This window comes from Triticum aestivum, chromosome 5A (genome assembly GCF_018294505.1).
Source record: "Triticum aestivum cultivar Chinese Spring chromosome 5A, IWGSC CS RefSeq v2.1, whole genome shotgun sequence".
Taxonomy (NCBI): Eukaryota; Viridiplantae; Streptophyta; class Magnoliopsida; order Poales; family Poaceae; genus Triticum; species Triticum aestivum.
In genome coordinates this window covers 707,998,545-708,017,477 of record NC_057806.1, presented here as the reverse complement: position 1 = coordinate 708,017,477, position 18,933 = coordinate 707,998,545, and the positions used below count along the sequence as shown (strand labels likewise).

Sequence of the window (18,933 nt, the reverse complement as noted above, 5' to 3'; positions counted from 1 at the left end):
GCATTGAAAACAGCACGCCTGAGTGCTGTCGCTTCGGCTGGAGAAATAGACGAAAGCGAGAATCACGCATTGCTTTAATCAGTATCGTCTACGTAGCAATCAGTACTACAAAGTTTAGGCGGGAATCCGATTCTGGATCATCGAAACTTGTGGCAGAAAACAAAACAAGGAACTGGGGAAAAGCAGCGCCTGTGAAAATCTGCGCCCACCGGAATCAGCGCCGTTTGCGTCGTTGTCGCGCGTGCAGCAACAGGGTCGCCGCCTGCTGCAGTGGCGGCCTGGCCCACAGGCGGGGCCCGCGAGCATCACAGGTTGTCGGCCCGCGCCCGACAGCGGCAACAGAGGCCGCCTCGCTGGGTGGCGGCATGGCCCACCAGGCCTGGCCGTTCCGTCCCGGCTCGGCGCACTGTGCACAAACGGTTATATCCCGCGCGGCCGCCTCCTACGGTGGCGGCAGGGCCTGCCGCCTCCTGGCGTGGCGGCAGGCGCCACGTGTCGCCTGCCGCGCCTGCCGCCACTAGCGAGGGGGTCCTTTTTGACAATGTTTTTGACATGTGGTCTTTTTTGACAATTCTGTTGGCCAGGGGGTCCTTTTGGACAAAAAATCCCGCCGATGAGCTCGCTGTAGCTGTTGCCGAACGGGAGGGTCGTGGACGCAGGGAAGAGGTGCTCGCAGCCTGGGAAGGCCTGCCAATGGCCTCTCCCGTTGGTGAAGCCGGCGAAGGAAAGGTCGTGTCTCTGCACGGCCACGGAGGTCTTGTCGTCGGGGCCGTGACCCCGCAGCGTCACGATGACGAGGCTGGGGGCAGCAACTGCTCCTGACCCGTCTCCGTGTATGATGTGGCTGACGGACAGAACAAGTATGAGGAGGAAGAGGAGGAACACGGCCATGTCGGCGAGTCGATTGATGGTGGATCCGTCCATCTATTCTCTTGAGTAGTGAACAATTAGTCAGCACTGACAATGAAGTAGTAGTATATATGGCGGGCAACTGACACCAGCGTCGCTGATCGCATGACACAACTGTGCTTGCTGCTAGTGCAATGCATGGAACCAGCGTGAATGTCAGAAGAAGAGCGTGATTTGACAGGCCGTGCTTGGCACCCATGTTGTGCCTGCCTTCAGCACAAGGATGTGAGTACTATGCATGTGATGCCATTGCAGCTTCCAGCTTTTCATTCCAACTCTAGCTTTTTGCTTCACGAGGAAATGAACACTATGTGTTGCCGTTTTTTTTGGATGATGGCTTTTATATTATCGTATTAAAAGTAGCTGAGAAAACCACACAGTTGCATGCAAAGATTTATGAATATATCGTTTTCATCATGTTGGCAAGTTATTTGATTACACAATTTAAATTATAAAAAAAATTGTAGATAAACTGTAAGTCTTGATAAATATATTGTTTTGAACCTGCCTTGATAAATATGATTGTATTTTATTACAAGAAATTCTAAGCGGTTTATTATATGTTGTTGCCGTTGTTATGTGAAAATGAGAGAATGGAATTGAGACCTACTGCCTTATGTAGAACAATATTTTTAACCAAGTTCTTAGTTTCCTTTTTAATATTTTCCTTAAAATTAAATCTTACATTGTGTTACCTATCTAAACTTTGTGTTCTTGTCAACTCATCATTTGCGTAATGTCATGTATCTAGAACCTTCAACCCATGGTCATCTTAGTCTAGCTGCCTCAGCCGGTTGCCCATTTGAGACAATATTTATTTGTGTTCCCATTTCTCGGAATTTGGTATACTACCCACTTAATTTCGTTATAGCTTTGTATTCCCTCCGCCCCGGAATATAGTGCGTATTAAAAAAACTCAATCTTTGAATTTTGACCGAGTTTAATTTCAAAAATCAACATAATAAAATATCAAATAAGCACCATTAGATTCATCTTGAAATATATTTGCATAAGATATATACTTGGTATTTCGAATATAGATGGTTTTTCTATGAACTCGGTCAAAGTTTCTTAAACATGACTTTTTGAAAACCAATGCGCACTATATTTATGGGACCAAGGGAGTACTATCTTATCATGATCATGTTGTTTTAAGTGAAATTGTATTTAATTCACCATAAATGAGTTGTACTCTTGCATATTTCACACATTTTTGTGACATCTAAGAGAATGTACTTATCAGTTACTATACATAGGAATTAGTGTGAAAACATTATCTCCCACTGAATCTTCATCATAGCTTGTAATTTCTTGTCGTGTTAATGTTGTTTTCCAACAACTTGTAGTTTGTTCACCAGAACTGGCATATTCTTGCATACTTCACACGGTTTGTTGTAGTGGCAACATTGTTTTCTTCATTAACTCTTATGACACACTAGCTGTCACATATATATCTGGCATCGACCTCGTGATTCTTCGTACATGACCACATGTATACCTTGTAGGGGGCCATTGTACATCATTATACTCTCTGATTCACTTGTTTGAATCGTCTCATTGCCATGCGTTCTAGCGATTCTATCATGTTGATATATTTAGGCCTGTTTCAATGGCACTGGACATTATGACTAGATATTACTTATTGCCAAACCAAAATCTAATTGCTAATTTAATATTCTTTTTTATAAGTCAATTTTATATTCAATTTCATATATGTCAATTTTATGCCAAAATTTCACTATCGATGAACTTCATAGGGGATTTGTATGCAAACCAAATTATAGTACTCCAAATTATATATGTGTACTATGGATGTGTTTTCTTTATCCACCGAATAAAAGCTACATCTACTTCATAATTTTTTAAACATGACTCGCCTTGTGAAATAAGAAGAATATATATATGGGAGCGCATGACAAAACCGAAGAGAGCAGGTGGTATTGGATTTAGAGATATGCACCTCTTCAATCAGGCTCTACTTGCAAAACAAGGGTGGAAGTTGATTCAAAACACAGAGAGCCTGTGTGCGAGGGTGTTAAAGTCAAAGTATTACCCTAATGGAAACCTCATGGACACCGTTTTTTGCGACAGATGCGTCACCGGTGTGGAGAGGCGTTGAGTTCGGACTTCAGCTACTGAAAAGAGGGATAATATGGAGGGTGGGCGATGGAAAAACATTCAAATTCAGCGAGACCAATGGCTACCAAGAAGGGAAGGGCTCATGACAGTGGCGTTCATCCGGTGATCAGGGCTCCGATGGGTGAACCAACTCATGATTCCTGAGAGGAAGGAGTGGAATGGAAGTCTAATCAGACAGATATTCTACCCGTTCGATGCCGATGTGATCTACAAGATCCCTATCCCGAGCTCCGATGCTGAGGATCGACTAGCGTGGCACTACAAAAATAATGGAGTCTTTTCAATAAAGAGTGCCTAGAAGCTTGGAGCAAGTCTTGCCCAACCAAGCTATAACCCGCCCAATTCAGCAAGAGAAGCCAATGACCGCAGCATTTGGGACCTAATATGAAAAGCTAATGTTGCCAGAAAGATTCGGATATTCGGCTGGAGAGTGGCAACTAAAACACTAGCCACTAAGGAAAATAAGTTTAAACGAACCCTCAAAACGGATGCAACCTGCAGTATTTGTGGTCAAGACTAAGAGAATGAGTACCATGCTGTCGCCAAGTGCACGAAGAGCAGAGGACTCAGGTCGGCAATGCGTGAAGTTTGGTACGTGAAGCGATGCAATAATGCCCTGGCTCACGAGCTAGCTGCTCTGAACAGAAGAGATGGAGATCAAGTGCTCATTAGCGATGTACCAACTTGCCTATGAACTTTGATGCTGTCCGAGTATAATAGGCCTTCTGAGTAGCTCTGCTACTCTAGATCTAAAAAACACTCCACCAGCCATGGAGAACATGAGTCATGCGTTTACAAAGCTAAATTTGTGCATGTATGTATATAGCTTTGAGTTTGAGCTTGTGCCAACTATATATTGTTTGATTTGATTGAACAACAAATTAATTAGCATTGGTTAGAAAAAACAGTGTTTCATTTGATTGAATACAAATTAATTAGAATTGATTGACAAAGACATAGCATCGATTATAACATTCGCATTTTGCGCACATAGCAATTCGATCTGTTGTCAATGTCATCCAGCATTTGCGTCTGGTCATTGCATCCAAGTACATTAATTGGTTGGACTGCTTGCAGGCTCGACCACTTGTGCTCTTCACTGTCATGGACGCACGAACCATATGGACATCTGTTTGATGAGTTTTTGTCACTTATTTATCTAGCCCACATTTCATATGGAAAATATAAATAATAATGTGAAGCACTAGTGTGTGCATTTAAGAGTACAAAGGAATGTGCTGGTACATGCATAATCTTTATGGTTTAATTAAGTGGGCTTGAGAGGCTACAGCCCATGTCCTAGTCTATGCATGCCATGCCATGACTGAAGTAGATAGTATTGCTAAATAGCACGTTTATCAATGGAAAGAGTCAACACGTAGCCAGCCACGTACATGGAAGCAGCGCGCATGTAACGTACGTGTGGCCGAACCGCCTGGTCGGTGTTAGCCTATGAGTTTTTATAACAATGCATAGTTATCTAGTAGATAGATTGCTACGGGCTGCTCAGCATGCACGCAGGATAAGCGAGCCGCTGAGCAAGAATCGAACTCTGGCCAACAGCTTACGGCGGCACACTACTGATTTCTCTCGCTAATCCTGCTGCCCTAGTGCTCCCTATAAAAGGCTCATCTCCTCCCATGTACAGGGGGGAGAGGACGCACACACGGGCTGCTCGCGGCCTGGCTGCTCGCATGCATGGAGCCCTGAACATGTACATCTCGCATAGTCCCTGATGATAAAGCCCCACTACTTCCGCCCTGCTACTCCACCAAAATCCCATAGTATACCTCGCCTGGCTGGCGGCCGCATCGACACGGCAACGTTCTCTTATGGTAAGAAATGGTGAGATCTGATGTCCCTTTTTCTCACAGCTGGTCGCCTCATATTAGAAGATCGGTTTACACCGAATCCTTTTGTTGCCCCGGATTATTTTAGATTGGTTTACCAATCCAGTTGCGGCATGTGGTAAATGTTTGATAGGCAGATCAACTAGTGCATGACTTGGATTCGGATCGCTCCCATAGCAGATCGTTTCCGTATAAAAAAATATATTTGGTGGCAAGTTGCTGGTGCCGGATTTTGGATTCGAATCACTCTCATAGTCGATCGTTTTCGTACAGAAATATTTGAGAAGAAAATCAAATAGTGCTTGGCTTGGATTCGGATCGCTCTCATCTAGCATATCGTATCCGTAGAGAAATATTTATGGAGGAGTTTAGTTGGTGCCTAACTTGGATTCAGATCATTGCCATGGTTGCCAAGCAGAAATATTTGAGAGGCAGATCACTCATATAGTTGATCTCTTCCATGCATAATATGTGAGGAGTGAACTAGAATGTTCAACTTGGATTCGGATCACTCTAGGAGCAGATCGTTCCTATGCATAATTTTAGAGTTGATTGCGCTACAATTGGAACAGTCATTTAGCCTGATCGTGGAGAGTTTGGGCTTGAAAGTATTTAGTGTCGTGACAGATCCAGGCCTTTATATTTATATAAAAGACTCAGCTCAAGTGGACTCGCAAAGGCGCACCATTTTATTGTATGATGAGAAGGCAGTACGACATATTGCAATATTATTTGTCACGGGCTAATTAGCTTAGCCCGTGCTGGACATTAAATATCCAGATCCAAATATCTTTCGTGATTTTCTGAACAACATGGTTACTCAATATGATGACATGCCTAGCATGTAAATCTTGATATTTCATTGACGGCCCTCACGGCTAGGTGTCCATAACGAAGTCTCATGACATGATTTCTTTTCCGCGACTGACGAGGCCGGAACAACTCATTAGTCTAGGCTCTGGGAACCTGAAGCTACACAGTCGCTAAACTTAGTCAGATTGCATAGAGAAACATGATATACTTGTGTGGGAACCATTTGATGTAATTCTCAAAAGAATTAATCAAATACAGAGTTCCCTGATCTTGTGTGTCTCTTTTATTTGTATACTATTGTATGCTGGCACGCCCGCACTTTATTTTATCGCGTTACGCATTAGGAAATACCCTTTTCCGGGGGACGTTTCTTTTTCGCGAAACAACATCGTAATGATGCAGCACCACCTTTACTTTCTTTGCCTCTTGAGAGCACAACTTACGTGGATAATGTGATTCACCATCTATCTTTTTCAGAGTAAGCATTCCGGCCAAAAATAGCATTGGTTTAAGCAGACTGCCTCCCTCTGGGTTTATTAGACCCCCTTGTATTTAACGTTAAATTTTGACTATAAAGTTAACTGATAAAATATTTAAAAAATGCTACAAAAATTATATGGTATGAATCCTCTTTCATATAAATCATATGCTATTAGTAATGGATGGTTAAAATTTAAACCAAAATATGAGGGAGCCTAATTCGGACGGAGGAAGTACTATCAGTAGTTCATAAAGTAGGTGAGGCTATTTTTATTTATTTTTGCATTGAAGGATGTTAAACTTAATTGACACAGAAGTTTAACATTTGGTGAATAAAATTGACTAATTAAATTACTTGAGAGGTTGAGATTTCGTGCTGGAAGAACATATATTATCCAACTAGATCCGATGATTAACCAACTTGACGAACATGAAAAGAAACATGGACTCGATCGTGAATTGATATGGAGCACAACCTATCTAAAGCATTATCCAGGCAGCATGTATGCAAGCTTACTTAAAGTTCACGTGAGCCTTGGGCACTTGCTCGAAGTCCAGATCCATCAGCAAGTTCATCACCACTACCGCCTCCTGCTTGTTGCGAATGATGGACTGGATCTCTAGCATCTTGGTGAAGGGCCCGTACCACTTGCCTGTGCGGTTGGAATGGAGGATCTCATAGGACATGGTATCCCAGTGCTCGATGTAGGGCCGGTGCTCGGGGGCGACGCGGGACTCGCTGGCCCATCCTCTTCTGACGGTATCTTTAATTACATACTAGCACAATGACATAACGAGTCTCTAGAGATATCTATTACTCCACCACATATGCTAAAACTCGAAATGTATGCTCCTCCCGATCTTGATGGGGCTGAATTTTAACGGCCAAATTTACCAGATTATGTGCTATGTGTGCTCATGCTACAAGATCAAACATCGACTAATATCAGCATGTCTCGGATGTTAGCTTAATCCAAAGAAATTTGAGTTATGTTAGGAGTATGCTAGTTAACTAGGCTAGTGTAGCCGTGGGTGCTAGCGTGTTTAGTTAGGATTAGTATAAGTGTGATCAAGGTTGCCGGATAATTAGTAGTACTAGTAATATAGAAAAGTATAGACAAATCGGTTTAGAGTTTCCTTATGTTAGCGTGAGTTCTATTTGGACTAGGTAGCTTGTCCGTATAGGAGTTGGGTTCACGATGGTCATGGTTGTGTATATATACACAGCCAGGTGCGTGAGTTTATTATAACTGTGAGCACAGAGAAAACCAGAATATAAAAATAAAGAGGAAAACAAAAGGCACAATACGGGCCCTTGGCTATTAGTTTTGTGTGCGCGTGTTTATCGTGTTATTTGATGTGTGATCAAACATATAAAATAAACAAGATCCCTAATATTAAAAATGAAAGAAACGGAGTGCCAAAAAATAAGCAAAGTTCGCCCTCCAGCACTCCAGGCCTACATCATGAAGAATAATGGGAAGACAAGTAGGATCTGAAAGCCACCAAAGGATCGCGTAGTATGGGCCGCATTTCCAATATTTTCTGATCCTGCAAATTCACCAAACAACAGAGCTTCGATATAAATCTAAATAGCTATTATGAGAATATATTGGCGAAGAAAATAATGCATCTTTCTAACCTGGTTTTCGGGGGTCGCAGCTGGTGGTAGGCATCTGGCACTGGCGGAACATCTCCAGGCCGTCGACGGTGTTGTTGACCCCCCACTTCTTTGCGAACTTCTGGGCCTCACCGACGGCGTTGCAGATGCACTCCGGGTCGCTCTTGAAGAGCTTCTTGACCGCGACGCAGCACGGCGCCAGCTTGGAGGGGTCCCCGTAGACTACCCCGCACACGGTTATACTGTTCAGGCACGGCGGCGTGGCCGGGATGTCGGCCGGCGACGGGAGTGGCGGGAGGACTATCTGGTCCGGGATCGGCGGCGTCGTCTCCACTTCACTAGTTGCCATGGCCGCGGCGGCGAAGAGGAGCACCAGGACTAATCGGCGGACGTGGTGCCCCATGATCGATCTTGATTAGCTGCGTCGACTATGGTGAGGTACAGAGGTGTGATGAGGAAAGGGGTCTCCGGCTTGGATGTCTTATAGGCATGTGTTCACCAACGTAATGAGCTGGAGCGTACGTGCTGCCCATGTTCCATGGGCGTACTAGTCTGTCACTGTGTTTATTCTCATTCGATTACGTTGTTTATTTTATTTTTCAATCCACGAGATGTTGACTCTCATGTCATGCAGTCATGCTGATCATAACAGATCCTTTCTCTCCATGAAACACGGAGATTAGGAGAAGACAGGCATGCAGTAAGAGTTTTTGCATAGCTGGCAGTTAGAATGATATGATTCAGGGTGGGTCTGGAGTTTTTATTTAGCATACAACTCAGAATGATATGATGGTGCATGTTTGTGCCGCCCACGACGTGGCCGCGTAAGACGCAGCATATGCATGATCTCAACGGGACTAACGGACGTGCGTGCCACATGGTCACGGATCCGGCTTGCCTGCTCCCTCCTCACGCTCTCATCCTAGTTCGCACTTCATTCTACGACTGTCTTTTTCTTTTTTTTCTTTCTAATCTAATTATCTCCCCCCTGATTTTAAGGGGTGGGGTCGGGCCTTATTTTGTTTCAATCAAATCATGTCACGTATGCGGGAGCACGGATGGAAGCACGCTGGGGGAGCAGGCAAGTCTCGTCCACATGATCACACCGAATAACGCGCTAGAATGATGGTCAGCACATTTGTTTTCTGATAAGCCTGTTCATAAGCGAGATATAAGTGCTGACCGCGTCCATGATCAATAATTCTGGTCTGTCACTGATACTAATTAATCACGTCCGGTTAGATGTTTTCTTAGTGAAGATCTGCATACATTGCCATGACAGAGGCCATAGGGTTACATGAAAACATATATTGCCCTTTGCTTCTCAGTGCGCCTAGAGTTTTACATCCACCACTCGGCTTATATCCCTCTAAGCCATGCATGTGGCGACGCAATGGCGCAAATTTAATAGCAGTGCTCGGTGTACCACCATGTACGCCGTGACATGATTCGAAAAACACTCCACGTATTTAAGAACTCCACGTGTAGGGTAAATGCCGAGTGTCGTCGTGGCCCGCACGGTGAAAAGCCTAGCCAAGCCCTAGGTTACAGAACCGTGATGGTGGTTCTTACAGCCAAGTACTGCCTAAGGGCATCTTCAATGGTTGTAAGATAGTTATTGGTAGACTTTAACACATAAGATATTTGATGATGTGTCATATAATAAATGAGGAAAGAGACTAAGGATGTATGTACATGAACCAACACCCCTTGCAGAAGCTGCAATGTAGAATGAAAGAGCATGCTATTTATTATCTCACATTCTATTCAGCAAATTAGATACAATCTATTGGAGTATTTCTATATTAAAGTGTTGATTGATGACATGGCATATTTTATCAAGAAGCTAACAAACAAATTTTTGAAGATGCCGTAATGGAACTCCCGACACATACAATAGATTAAAAAAAAACCCAAAAAAGTTTTGTCGACTATAAGCTGAGTCTCTGACAAAATGCACGCGGCTTACCGCCCAACCAGCCGAACTATCATTTTGTTTCCGTACTACTGCTAGCTAGCTATATGCATCGATGCAATGCTTCGTATGATGCAACTAATGCTTTTCATATATACTACATCTGTAGTAGCTAGCTTTCCTGTAAAAAATAATCAATTTTTTTATGCTTGGAGTTGAGTTGTTTGGTTTCGTATTTGCTAGATAGAACTATTGAGAGCTGTGAGTACCAAATAGTAGACCTTCTCCAAGTTTGGTTTGTTGAAATATATTGCCCACCTTTCTCTATCAGTTCGGATTTTTGGATAAGTTGGCTGGTGCATGAATTCAATATGGTATCCGAACCAAGAGGTCTTCAGTTCAAGGCCCTGCCAACGCAGTATTAAATAAAACGATTCTGTGGCCTACATCAATCCCACGTCTAAGGACTAAAATAGCCTAGACGTGAGGGGGAGTGTTAAAATATATTGCCCACCTCCCTCCATCAGTTCGGACTTTTGGATGAGTTGGCTGATGCATGAATTCAATATGATCTAGTTGAATAATGACTTGTTAATATTTTTTGACTATTTTCTACTCTTTGTATAGCGCATCAGAACAACAACCGCTGTCGATGAAGAGAAATCTTGATCAAAAGGATCCAATCTGAAAACACATAAACACAGACGAATGAAGACTGGATCCAAGTGGATCCACTGAAGATAACCGCTGCGCCGTTGATGAAGAGAAATGTACAACAGAAGAATCCAATCTAAAGATACATGAACACATACGAACGAAGACTGGATTCAAGTGGATCCAGTGAAGACAAACGCCGATCGAATTCTGGAGCAAAATTAACACAGTATAATTAAAGTCGCTCATAGATGCAGGATTTGAATCAGATGGATGATAGCGACGAGATGCAGGAGTGCTGGGTGCACGAACATAGGCAGATTCACAGGATACGACGTGGAGAAGCTACGGCAAAGACAGCGCTAATTTCTTAGTGTCGTTCGAGTCACATGTTGTACACGAGGGATAAGAGGAGTATCACTAATCTATCAATGTGCTAGTTCCATCGGGCCAGGTATGCGGGAAGGATCACAGTAAGTAAAAATTGGCACAAGAGAAACAAGGTATTTTTGCATGATTGGCATAAATTTCCCTGGAAATTAAATTATAATTTCTGTAATTAAAAATGGCATGTAATCAAGTAGACAGAGAAAAGAAGGCGTATTATCAATAATGCCCTATGTAATAAGATGCATGTGATTAAATCCTCCAGACCGTGTAATCAATGAGAATAAATTGAGTACCCGTTGTACAAGAACCCAAAAAAGCACACACTAGATCTCACTATAAATAGTAGCAATGACATTATGGTACAACAACATCCATCCATTCTCATCTTTACCAGTCTGCTACAATGGCCACTCGCTCTGCCTCCTCCTCATAGTGGCCTCGTCCATCGATGTGGAGCCCCCTGTAGATTTCCCCCTACCTCCAAAAGCCAACTGCTACAGGTCTGTGACAGAGACGCCGAAAATGTGCGCGGGGCAGGTCCTCCAGGCTCTTCTCTACGGCGAGGTGCACATCACCAAGGACTGCTGCGAGGTGCTCCGCAGGGTTGGCGATGAAACCTGCATCATCAACTACATGTGTGCCTTCATCGGCTAGCTAGTTCTCAAGATTTTATCCAACTTCACTGGAAGATATTACATGATTTATGTACAACCCAGCTTTTTAAATAAATATTATAACGGAGTGTGCTGGTTTTGGATTATATAAAGAGTAACTCATCATTGTGGCCTTAGCATACTCATCTCTACTCCTAATGGAGCAGTTGGTAGTCTCCGCCGGTCAATTTTCGTCCCATCAGAGAAGGGTTTTTTCGTCCGTTTTTTTCGTCATTTTTTTCATCACATCCCCACCCCACCTCACCCCACCCCACGCACGCACCCCAAGAAAACCATCCCGCAGGAGGAGTTCCTCTCGATCCCCTCCCGTCGCCGCCGCCGTCCTCTCGATCCCCTCGAGTAAGTGGCGCCGCCGTTGGCTCCCGATCTCCTCAATTAAATGTCGCCGCCGTCGTCTCTCGATGCCCTCGAGATCGCTGCACCGCCATCGTCTCTCCATCCCCTTGAGATCCCAGATCCCACACTGCCACCACCGGCGCCTCCTCCGCTGGAGATGCGGCGAATGAGAGACAAGGGGAACGATGGTCTCCACCGCGGTGGAGGGCGACGACCCGTGCTGGAGGAGGAACATCATGGGTGCGTATTTTTCTCGTCTGCAGCAGCAGCCTCACTAAGGTGACATACCACGCAAATCGAGCGTATCCTTTCCTCTCCTGGTCTCCCCATTCCTTGCCTCCCATTACAACAGCGAGCATGAATGTGAGCAGGGGCTGATTTTCATCTTGATTAGTTGCTTTTTCTAGATTATACAAGATGGTCGCGATTTGTTTTGTCAAATTACTTGGATCGTCTTAGGGAATGGACAGCCATCGTATTTTTCATTTCATATTATTTCTTAATCCTTGTCCCACTAGGCATCCACTGCATGTTTGGTAATGGCATGATGTTGAGGCGGCTAGGAGAAGCTCAGTAGCCAGATCAAGGGCTATCAACATGGATCTTGGAGCCAAGTACAAGCATAAGCTTATTCAAAATTTGCAGTTCAAGCATAAGCTTATTCAAAATTTGCAGTTATTGACTACATGGGACATATATTTTGTAATCTTTTTCATTTCTTCTAAGAGGATCAAATATGTATTTTGTTCTTCCCAATGTTCTGAAGGACGATGTTGGCATTGATATAGTATAACATACATTTACAATTATGAGTGCTCTCGACACTTGGTTCAAGACTTCTTGAGGAAAGATTAGTTCGTGAACTTTGCATCTTTAGCTCTTCAATTAAAACCATCAATGATTAGCGAGATCAACATTTATCAAGAAGAGTCTGGAAATGCCGAGTGGACGAGAAGCAATGCTATACGTCCGTGGGCGTGTCCCGGACAATGAAAGGTGGGGTGTAGTGGAGGTGGTTGGATCAATGGATGAAGAAAGAGGGAAAACATTTGGAGGAAGAACAGCGGCAAGCGAGTTTGACTAAAACATAAATTTCTTTTTAGTTCGCTTAGGCACTCCTTTCGAATTACCATGCATTGGGACCATACTAATACATTTTATTTGTATTATCAGTATATTCGAGATAACATTATTTTACAAAATTGGAGAGATTTGTCTGGCTCCTTTTTTATGCTCACGTGGAATGGTAACGAATTAGTAAACCCAATTTGTACGACGAGTATTCTCTGTTATACATTTTAAGACCTTCGACGGGAATTATTCATGCCAACTGCATATATTGCTTGTGCATGACATGTATGAGTTGAGGAAGACGTTTTTATTATACTTGCTCAAATATCGTGCCAATGAATAAAGTCAACATTTCTGATATTGTGCAAGAATTTCTTAAGAGCATCAAATAGATCTTAATTTGTAACCGTTTTTTAATTGGATCATCATTCTATATTGTACTCATTGTCAAATTGCTACGTTGCAAGGGAAGTGGTTTAAATTCTTATACAATTGTGGTCGTACTATCTTTTCTCTACATGTGAAATTGTACATAATAATTGTTTACATAACTCCCTAAAATATTTGAAAAGCCCATGGCAACGCACGGGCATTCTACTAGTTGAATTGAACTTCTTAATTGCTAAGCTAAATATTTCAGAAAAGAGATGAAGCTGGGCCTGGTTTTTGGGCTTAACACGAACGTAGTTTTGATGTTGGGCCTCTCGCAATTATAATGACTGTGGTCCGACGAAGTTTGCAATTGCATGTAGGTTTCCTGCAAGTAGTACGAAAACAGTTTGGACCAAACTCTGCGGCACCGGCGCCGCCTTTATAGTTCAAGCGAACCCTGAGTCCCTGACCAATCTATCGAACAACGCGTACATGCGATCGATCGATCCATGGAGATACCGGACGTGGTGCTCGCCGACGTTCTCCTACGCGTGCTCCAACCGCAGCACCTCGCCGCGTGCAGACGCGTATGCGCCAACTGGCGCCGTGTCATCGACGGCCACAAGCTGCTTCTCCCGCACCTCCTGCCGGCGGCTCCGCGCGGCATATTCATCAACTACACAGCCAGAGACGGGTGGAGCGACGTCGGCTACTTCTCCCGGGGGATCCTCGACGGTACCATCGACACACGTCTCGGCTTTGCGCCGCTGTGGAACGCGGTCATCGACCATTGCAACGGCCTGCTGCTGTGCACGTCTGAAGAAACATGCTTCGTCTACAACCCGGTGACTTGGCGATCGGCGCAGCTGCGAGCTCCCCCCGGCGCCCAAGGGGCCAACTGGGGAATCGGCTCCGCTGCCTACCTCGTGTTTGATCCTGCCGTGTCTCTCCACTTCCAGGTGTTCCTACTCCCTGACCAGCTGCCCGAGATGCCCGAGCCCCCTGTACCTGTCAAGTCGTCACCACCGCCGTTCAATGTGGGAAGGCTCTTCATGGCCGGAGCTGCAGATGGCGATTTGTGGCCCGAGGTCGACACCGACGACGACGACGGAGAGGATTGGTTTATGGATTCACAAGAGGATGAAACACGTCCGCATTATCATTCGAGCGAGCATTCTGAGGTGAGGGACGCAATGGGCCTGATGGAATGGCCACCGCTGGTATACGTGGTGCAGGTCTTCTCATCTGTCACCGGACAGTGGTCGGAGAGGACTTTTGTACGGAAAAGTGACCCAGCAGGGACGGTGGCAGACATGTGGCCGGATTCCTCGTCAATCATTTTGGATTGGTCACCTGCCACGGATTGGTCACCTCGTGCGCAAAGTAATTGGAGACCTCGCCGAAGATACACCATTTATTGGCAGCAATTTCTTTACATCCAATGCCGTGCTGGTTTCATCATGAGGTACTACTTGGTCCAATCATGTTTGTTACAATCTGGTGATTAATATGGCTTTAGAAGGATATTTTTTTTCTCTCTCAAATAAATTATGTTACTATACATTTCAGATTCTCAGTTATGACGGAGGAGTATCAAGTGATCCAATCCCCAAGAATTGTTAGCCCGTACAACTGGTGGGAAAAACCGATAACGTATCTAGGCAAGTCAAAGAAAGGGGTGTACTACACCGCAACCGACTACCTCAAACTCCGAGTATGGCTATTGACAGAAGAAACAGAGGCATCTCGTGGGGCACTGCCGGTGTGGGCGATGATTCACAATGCTGACCTCGAGCCTCCGTTGAGCCAACTCTCGCATGAAAATTGTGAAGAGAAGGACAAGTCGTGGATCTTGGATCATGAAAAGGCTGTACAAACAGAACAAGGATACCGAGAGTGGGACTCGGACAATGATGATAGATTTGTTTCTAATGATGAACAACATGACGATGATGATGAAAATGATGACTATGCCGATGGCGACTATATGACCATGAGTTCATTGGACTTGCTAGGATACCATCCTCACAAGGAGATTATCCTCTTGGGCAGTCGAGAAGTTGGCAATGGTTGTGCGTTCGCTTAATATCTGGACACGATGAAGTGTGAGTATTTGGGAGATCTTTATCCAGTACGAGGTGAATGGATTGCTTTTTGGCCCAAAGTACGAGAGTCTTATGTGTACACACCATGTAGTATCGACCTTCTTCCTGAGCAGAACGGTACATCCACTGATTTGAGTTACTAGTTACAATAAGCTTAGGTAGGTAGGTAGGTTTGAATGCAAAAATAGTGTTGTATAGAGTTGTTGAACACAATGCATCAACACAGTGCTTAATTGGTTCATCTATTGTGAAGATGTGATGTAAATGCAATTCAACTACCATGGATACGTAAAAGTTGGTTGGTCTGTGTCGGCGTTGTTGCTCCAACTAATGCACTCCCCTTGGTTCGCTGTGTCATATTTGTTGCTCCGGACAAGCCCGCGAAGATTTTAATTGCAAACTCGACACAGTCGCATCGAATCTAGCCACAAAGTTCAATACCGAGCACATTAATTTAGAGATTTGGCGGATAGAACAATTATGTTCTAAAGGTAGCAAGGGGTGATAGTGGGTGGTTGCTGGAGGCTGCTGGTAGCGGAGTGTACATCTTGTATACCGAGTGCCAACGTTGTCGAGACTTGACGGTGAGGAAGCTTCGCGAGAAGATGCTGGAACAGCTTGACCTTCCGCTCATCCGCCTTTAGGCGCGTAGAACCATATGGCAATCCTTTCCTTTTTAATGTGGTAGTTCTTTTATATTTGCCCCTAGCTTATGGTGAGACTACTGAGGTGTCTGGCACAACTGAGGATTGAGGAAGAGCTGATTTAGGGGTAATCATGGGAGAAAAGCAAAGCATAATATTTGTTTTGAAAATGGTTTACTTCACTCTTAGTAACATAATAGATGACCCGTCACGTCGATGGCGCAAAAAGCCATTTAGAAGTGATTATGAAGTGCTTGTGATGGGAGCCAATTTCGGCCAATTTTATAAAGAAAAAAGAATGAACCGTTCTATTCCGTCGTTTTCTATATGTAGGGAATAAACGGGAGACACTAGTGTAAAAGCAACACTTAATGTGCAAAAATAGAAAAACCAATGGCATCCGTCGGATCTTAAATGGGATTCAGCTTGAGGGACATGGTGGAGGGATCAATTTATACAAAACTGTTAGTCAGGGGGGTTTTCAGAAAATAAACAGGAAGCTCTACCAACTCACGTGCTTTGAATCTGAGACATCCAATCAAGGTCCAACGAATGTCATTGAATTTGTCTATTTTTGCACACTAGGTGCTGCTTTTACACTAGTCTCTCCCGGAATAAACTACCTACAAATATTGCCAGTGATGGGAGCCTGCGCTTCTGCAACACAAGCATTTTATTGAAAATGTGTTCAGTCATATTTATGAAAAAAATCCAATTTCAAAAGTTCAAAAGGTATTTAAATTTTTTTCAACACATATTAAAAAATGTGCATGTTACTAAAAATATGTTGAAATATTTATAAAAATTCATGTATTCTTACGTATATTTGAAAAGTTCAACATGTATTTAAAAATTGTTCATGTCATTAAAACAATTCTCATGTATATATAAAAACAAAATTGTTCGTAATCGAAATATTATCTTGTATTTATGAACATTTATCACGTGTTAAAACATGTAAAAATATTTTGAATAGTACTTATCATGTATTTCAAAATGTTCAATGTTCAACGTGCATTAAAAATGTATAACATTAATGAAGAAAATCAGACGTGTATCTGAGAAATTTTCTAAGTTTATTAAAAATTGTGCATTGATTATTAGGAAAATAATCATGTATAAAACATTACGTTTATAAACAAACTTCACATAATTACCATTAATGTTTTTAAATTTATTTTAGGTAAATAGAATAAGAATATGAAAAGCAAAAAACATTAAAACATGAAAGAAAAAGGAAAGTGAAACGAAAAAGCAAAAGGAGAGCAGAAAATTGAAATGAATAAGAAATAAGAAATCCAGAAACATAAGATAGAAAATAAATTAAAAAGTGATGGAAAGTGAAAAAGGAAAAAACAGAAAAAGAAAAATTGGTATAATTAAAAAATTAAGCGAGAAAAAACATAAAGAAAAACTGTCCGCCCAAGAAAAATTGGTTATATTTTGGATGGTCTTAAAGGCATTAGTCCCTCTTTATGCCAATTTTTTTTATATGGGGCCCGATGCTAAACCTATTGTCGATCATCAACGTTACTTAAATGCTAACATGAAGTCTGTGGTAAGAATAAAAATATTAAAGCTACTGGAGGGAGGTATAATTTATCATATAGCTAATAGTAGATGAGTAAGTCCTATTCATTGTGCCCGAAAGAAAGGCAGTATTATTGTTGTTTCTAATGATAAAAATGAACTTATCCCATAAGGAGTTGTTACAGGTTATAGGATGATATTGATTTTAGGAAATTAAATAAGACTACTAGAAAAGATCATTTTCTTTTGCCTTTTATTGATCAAATGTTAGAAAGATTAAGCATACACACTTTTGTGGGCGTCCAGACTACTACCACGTACACGTCTGACACCCCAGACCCACCAAAACATTTTCCCTTTCCTGCATACTCTCTCACGTGAAGTCGTTGCCACACATTCATGTCGTTCAGCACCGCTTTCGAATGCCACCGCCACATTTATGCTAGCCTAGAGTGAACGCGACCTCTCACTGGAGCCGACATTGAAGTGGCGCACCGGCAGAGAGTGCCGCCTAGTCCATGTCCTGGTCTCCACGACTGTCCAATGTTGAAGAGACGTGACCGGACGGGACGGGCAGCTATCTACCACATTCAAACCGGCCCCCGTTCGTCTGCCTGCCGACACTAAACAGACATGGCGGCCGAAGAACCCATTCTGGCGCCTCCAATGCCACAACTCGCCACCTAGCCTAGCTGACACACGCCATTTAGATGTTGCCTCCTCGCCAAGCACCAACCACACTGCATCTGCACCGCACCACGTCCACCATAACCCCGAGCTATAGAGTGATGTGGGAGAGCCTCTCGACGGAACTGAAGTAGGAGTTGGTTGATAGTGCGGCTAACTGGCAGGCTCATCGCACATGATGGATAGCAGTTGGCTTGCTTCTAGCTCGCCGGAGGTCAACAATGACGACAAGTCGATGGAAGAGGTGGCCGGCTCCCATATAATCTGTATGCAGATGACGCTATGATTTTTGCCAACCCTGACAAAGAGTAGGTCAAGGCGCTCATGAGGATCCTAAAACTCTTTGGGGAGGCCATGGGGCTAACGATCAACCAGGAGAAATCTACGGTTTCCGCGATCTGATGCACTGATCTGAACCTGGCAGAAATCCTCCAGAGTTTCGGTGGCAAGCAGGTGGGCTTCCCCCTCACATATCTAGGGCTGCCAATAACCTTGGGGCGGTTAAGGATGGTGCAACTTCAATTTGTCCTGGATAGAATCAGAACCCGCCTCGCGGGATGGAAGGGCAAGCTCCTGACGCTGGCCGGCCGGCGCGTTCTGGTCAAGTCCGTCCTGTCGGCCATGCCCACCTTCGCAATCACCGTTCTACGAGCTCCAAAGAAGTTCTTCACTGAATTAGACAAGATCCATCATAAATTTCTGTGGGCGCATGAGAAGGAGATCACCGGCGGCACTTGCAAGGT

General features: G+C 43.6%; 2 protein-coding genes across 2 annotated transcripts; one reads left to right on the top strand and one right to left on the bottom strand.

The window, feature by feature from the left end:
• Positions 1–7,379: 7,379 nt before the first annotated feature.
• Positions 7,380–8,250, bottom strand: LOC123108569 (uncharacterized). The gene is made up of 2 exons (XM_044530336.1): positions 7,834–8,250; positions 7,380–7,742 (listed from the first exon to the last, which is right to left on the bottom strand). The coding sequence occupies exons 1-2, from the start codon at positions 8,213–8,215 to the stop codon at positions 7,651–7,653; spliced, it is 474 nt and encodes a 157-aa protein (XP_044386271.1). The 5' UTR covers positions 8,216–8,250; the 3' UTR covers positions 7,380–7,650.
• A 5,414-nt stretch (positions 8,251–13,664) lies between these two features.
• Positions 13,665–15,570, top strand: LOC123108568 (uncharacterized). Its single transcript, XM_044530335.1, has 2 exons — positions 13,665–14,689; positions 14,794–15,570. Exons 1-2 carry the CDS (start codon positions 13,734–13,736, stop codon positions 15,308–15,310), a joined length of 1,473 nt encoding a protein of 490 aa, XP_044386270.1. The 5' UTR covers positions 13,665–13,733; the 3' UTR covers positions 15,311–15,570.
• The last annotated feature ends 3,363 nt before the right edge of the window (positions 15,571–18,933 follow it).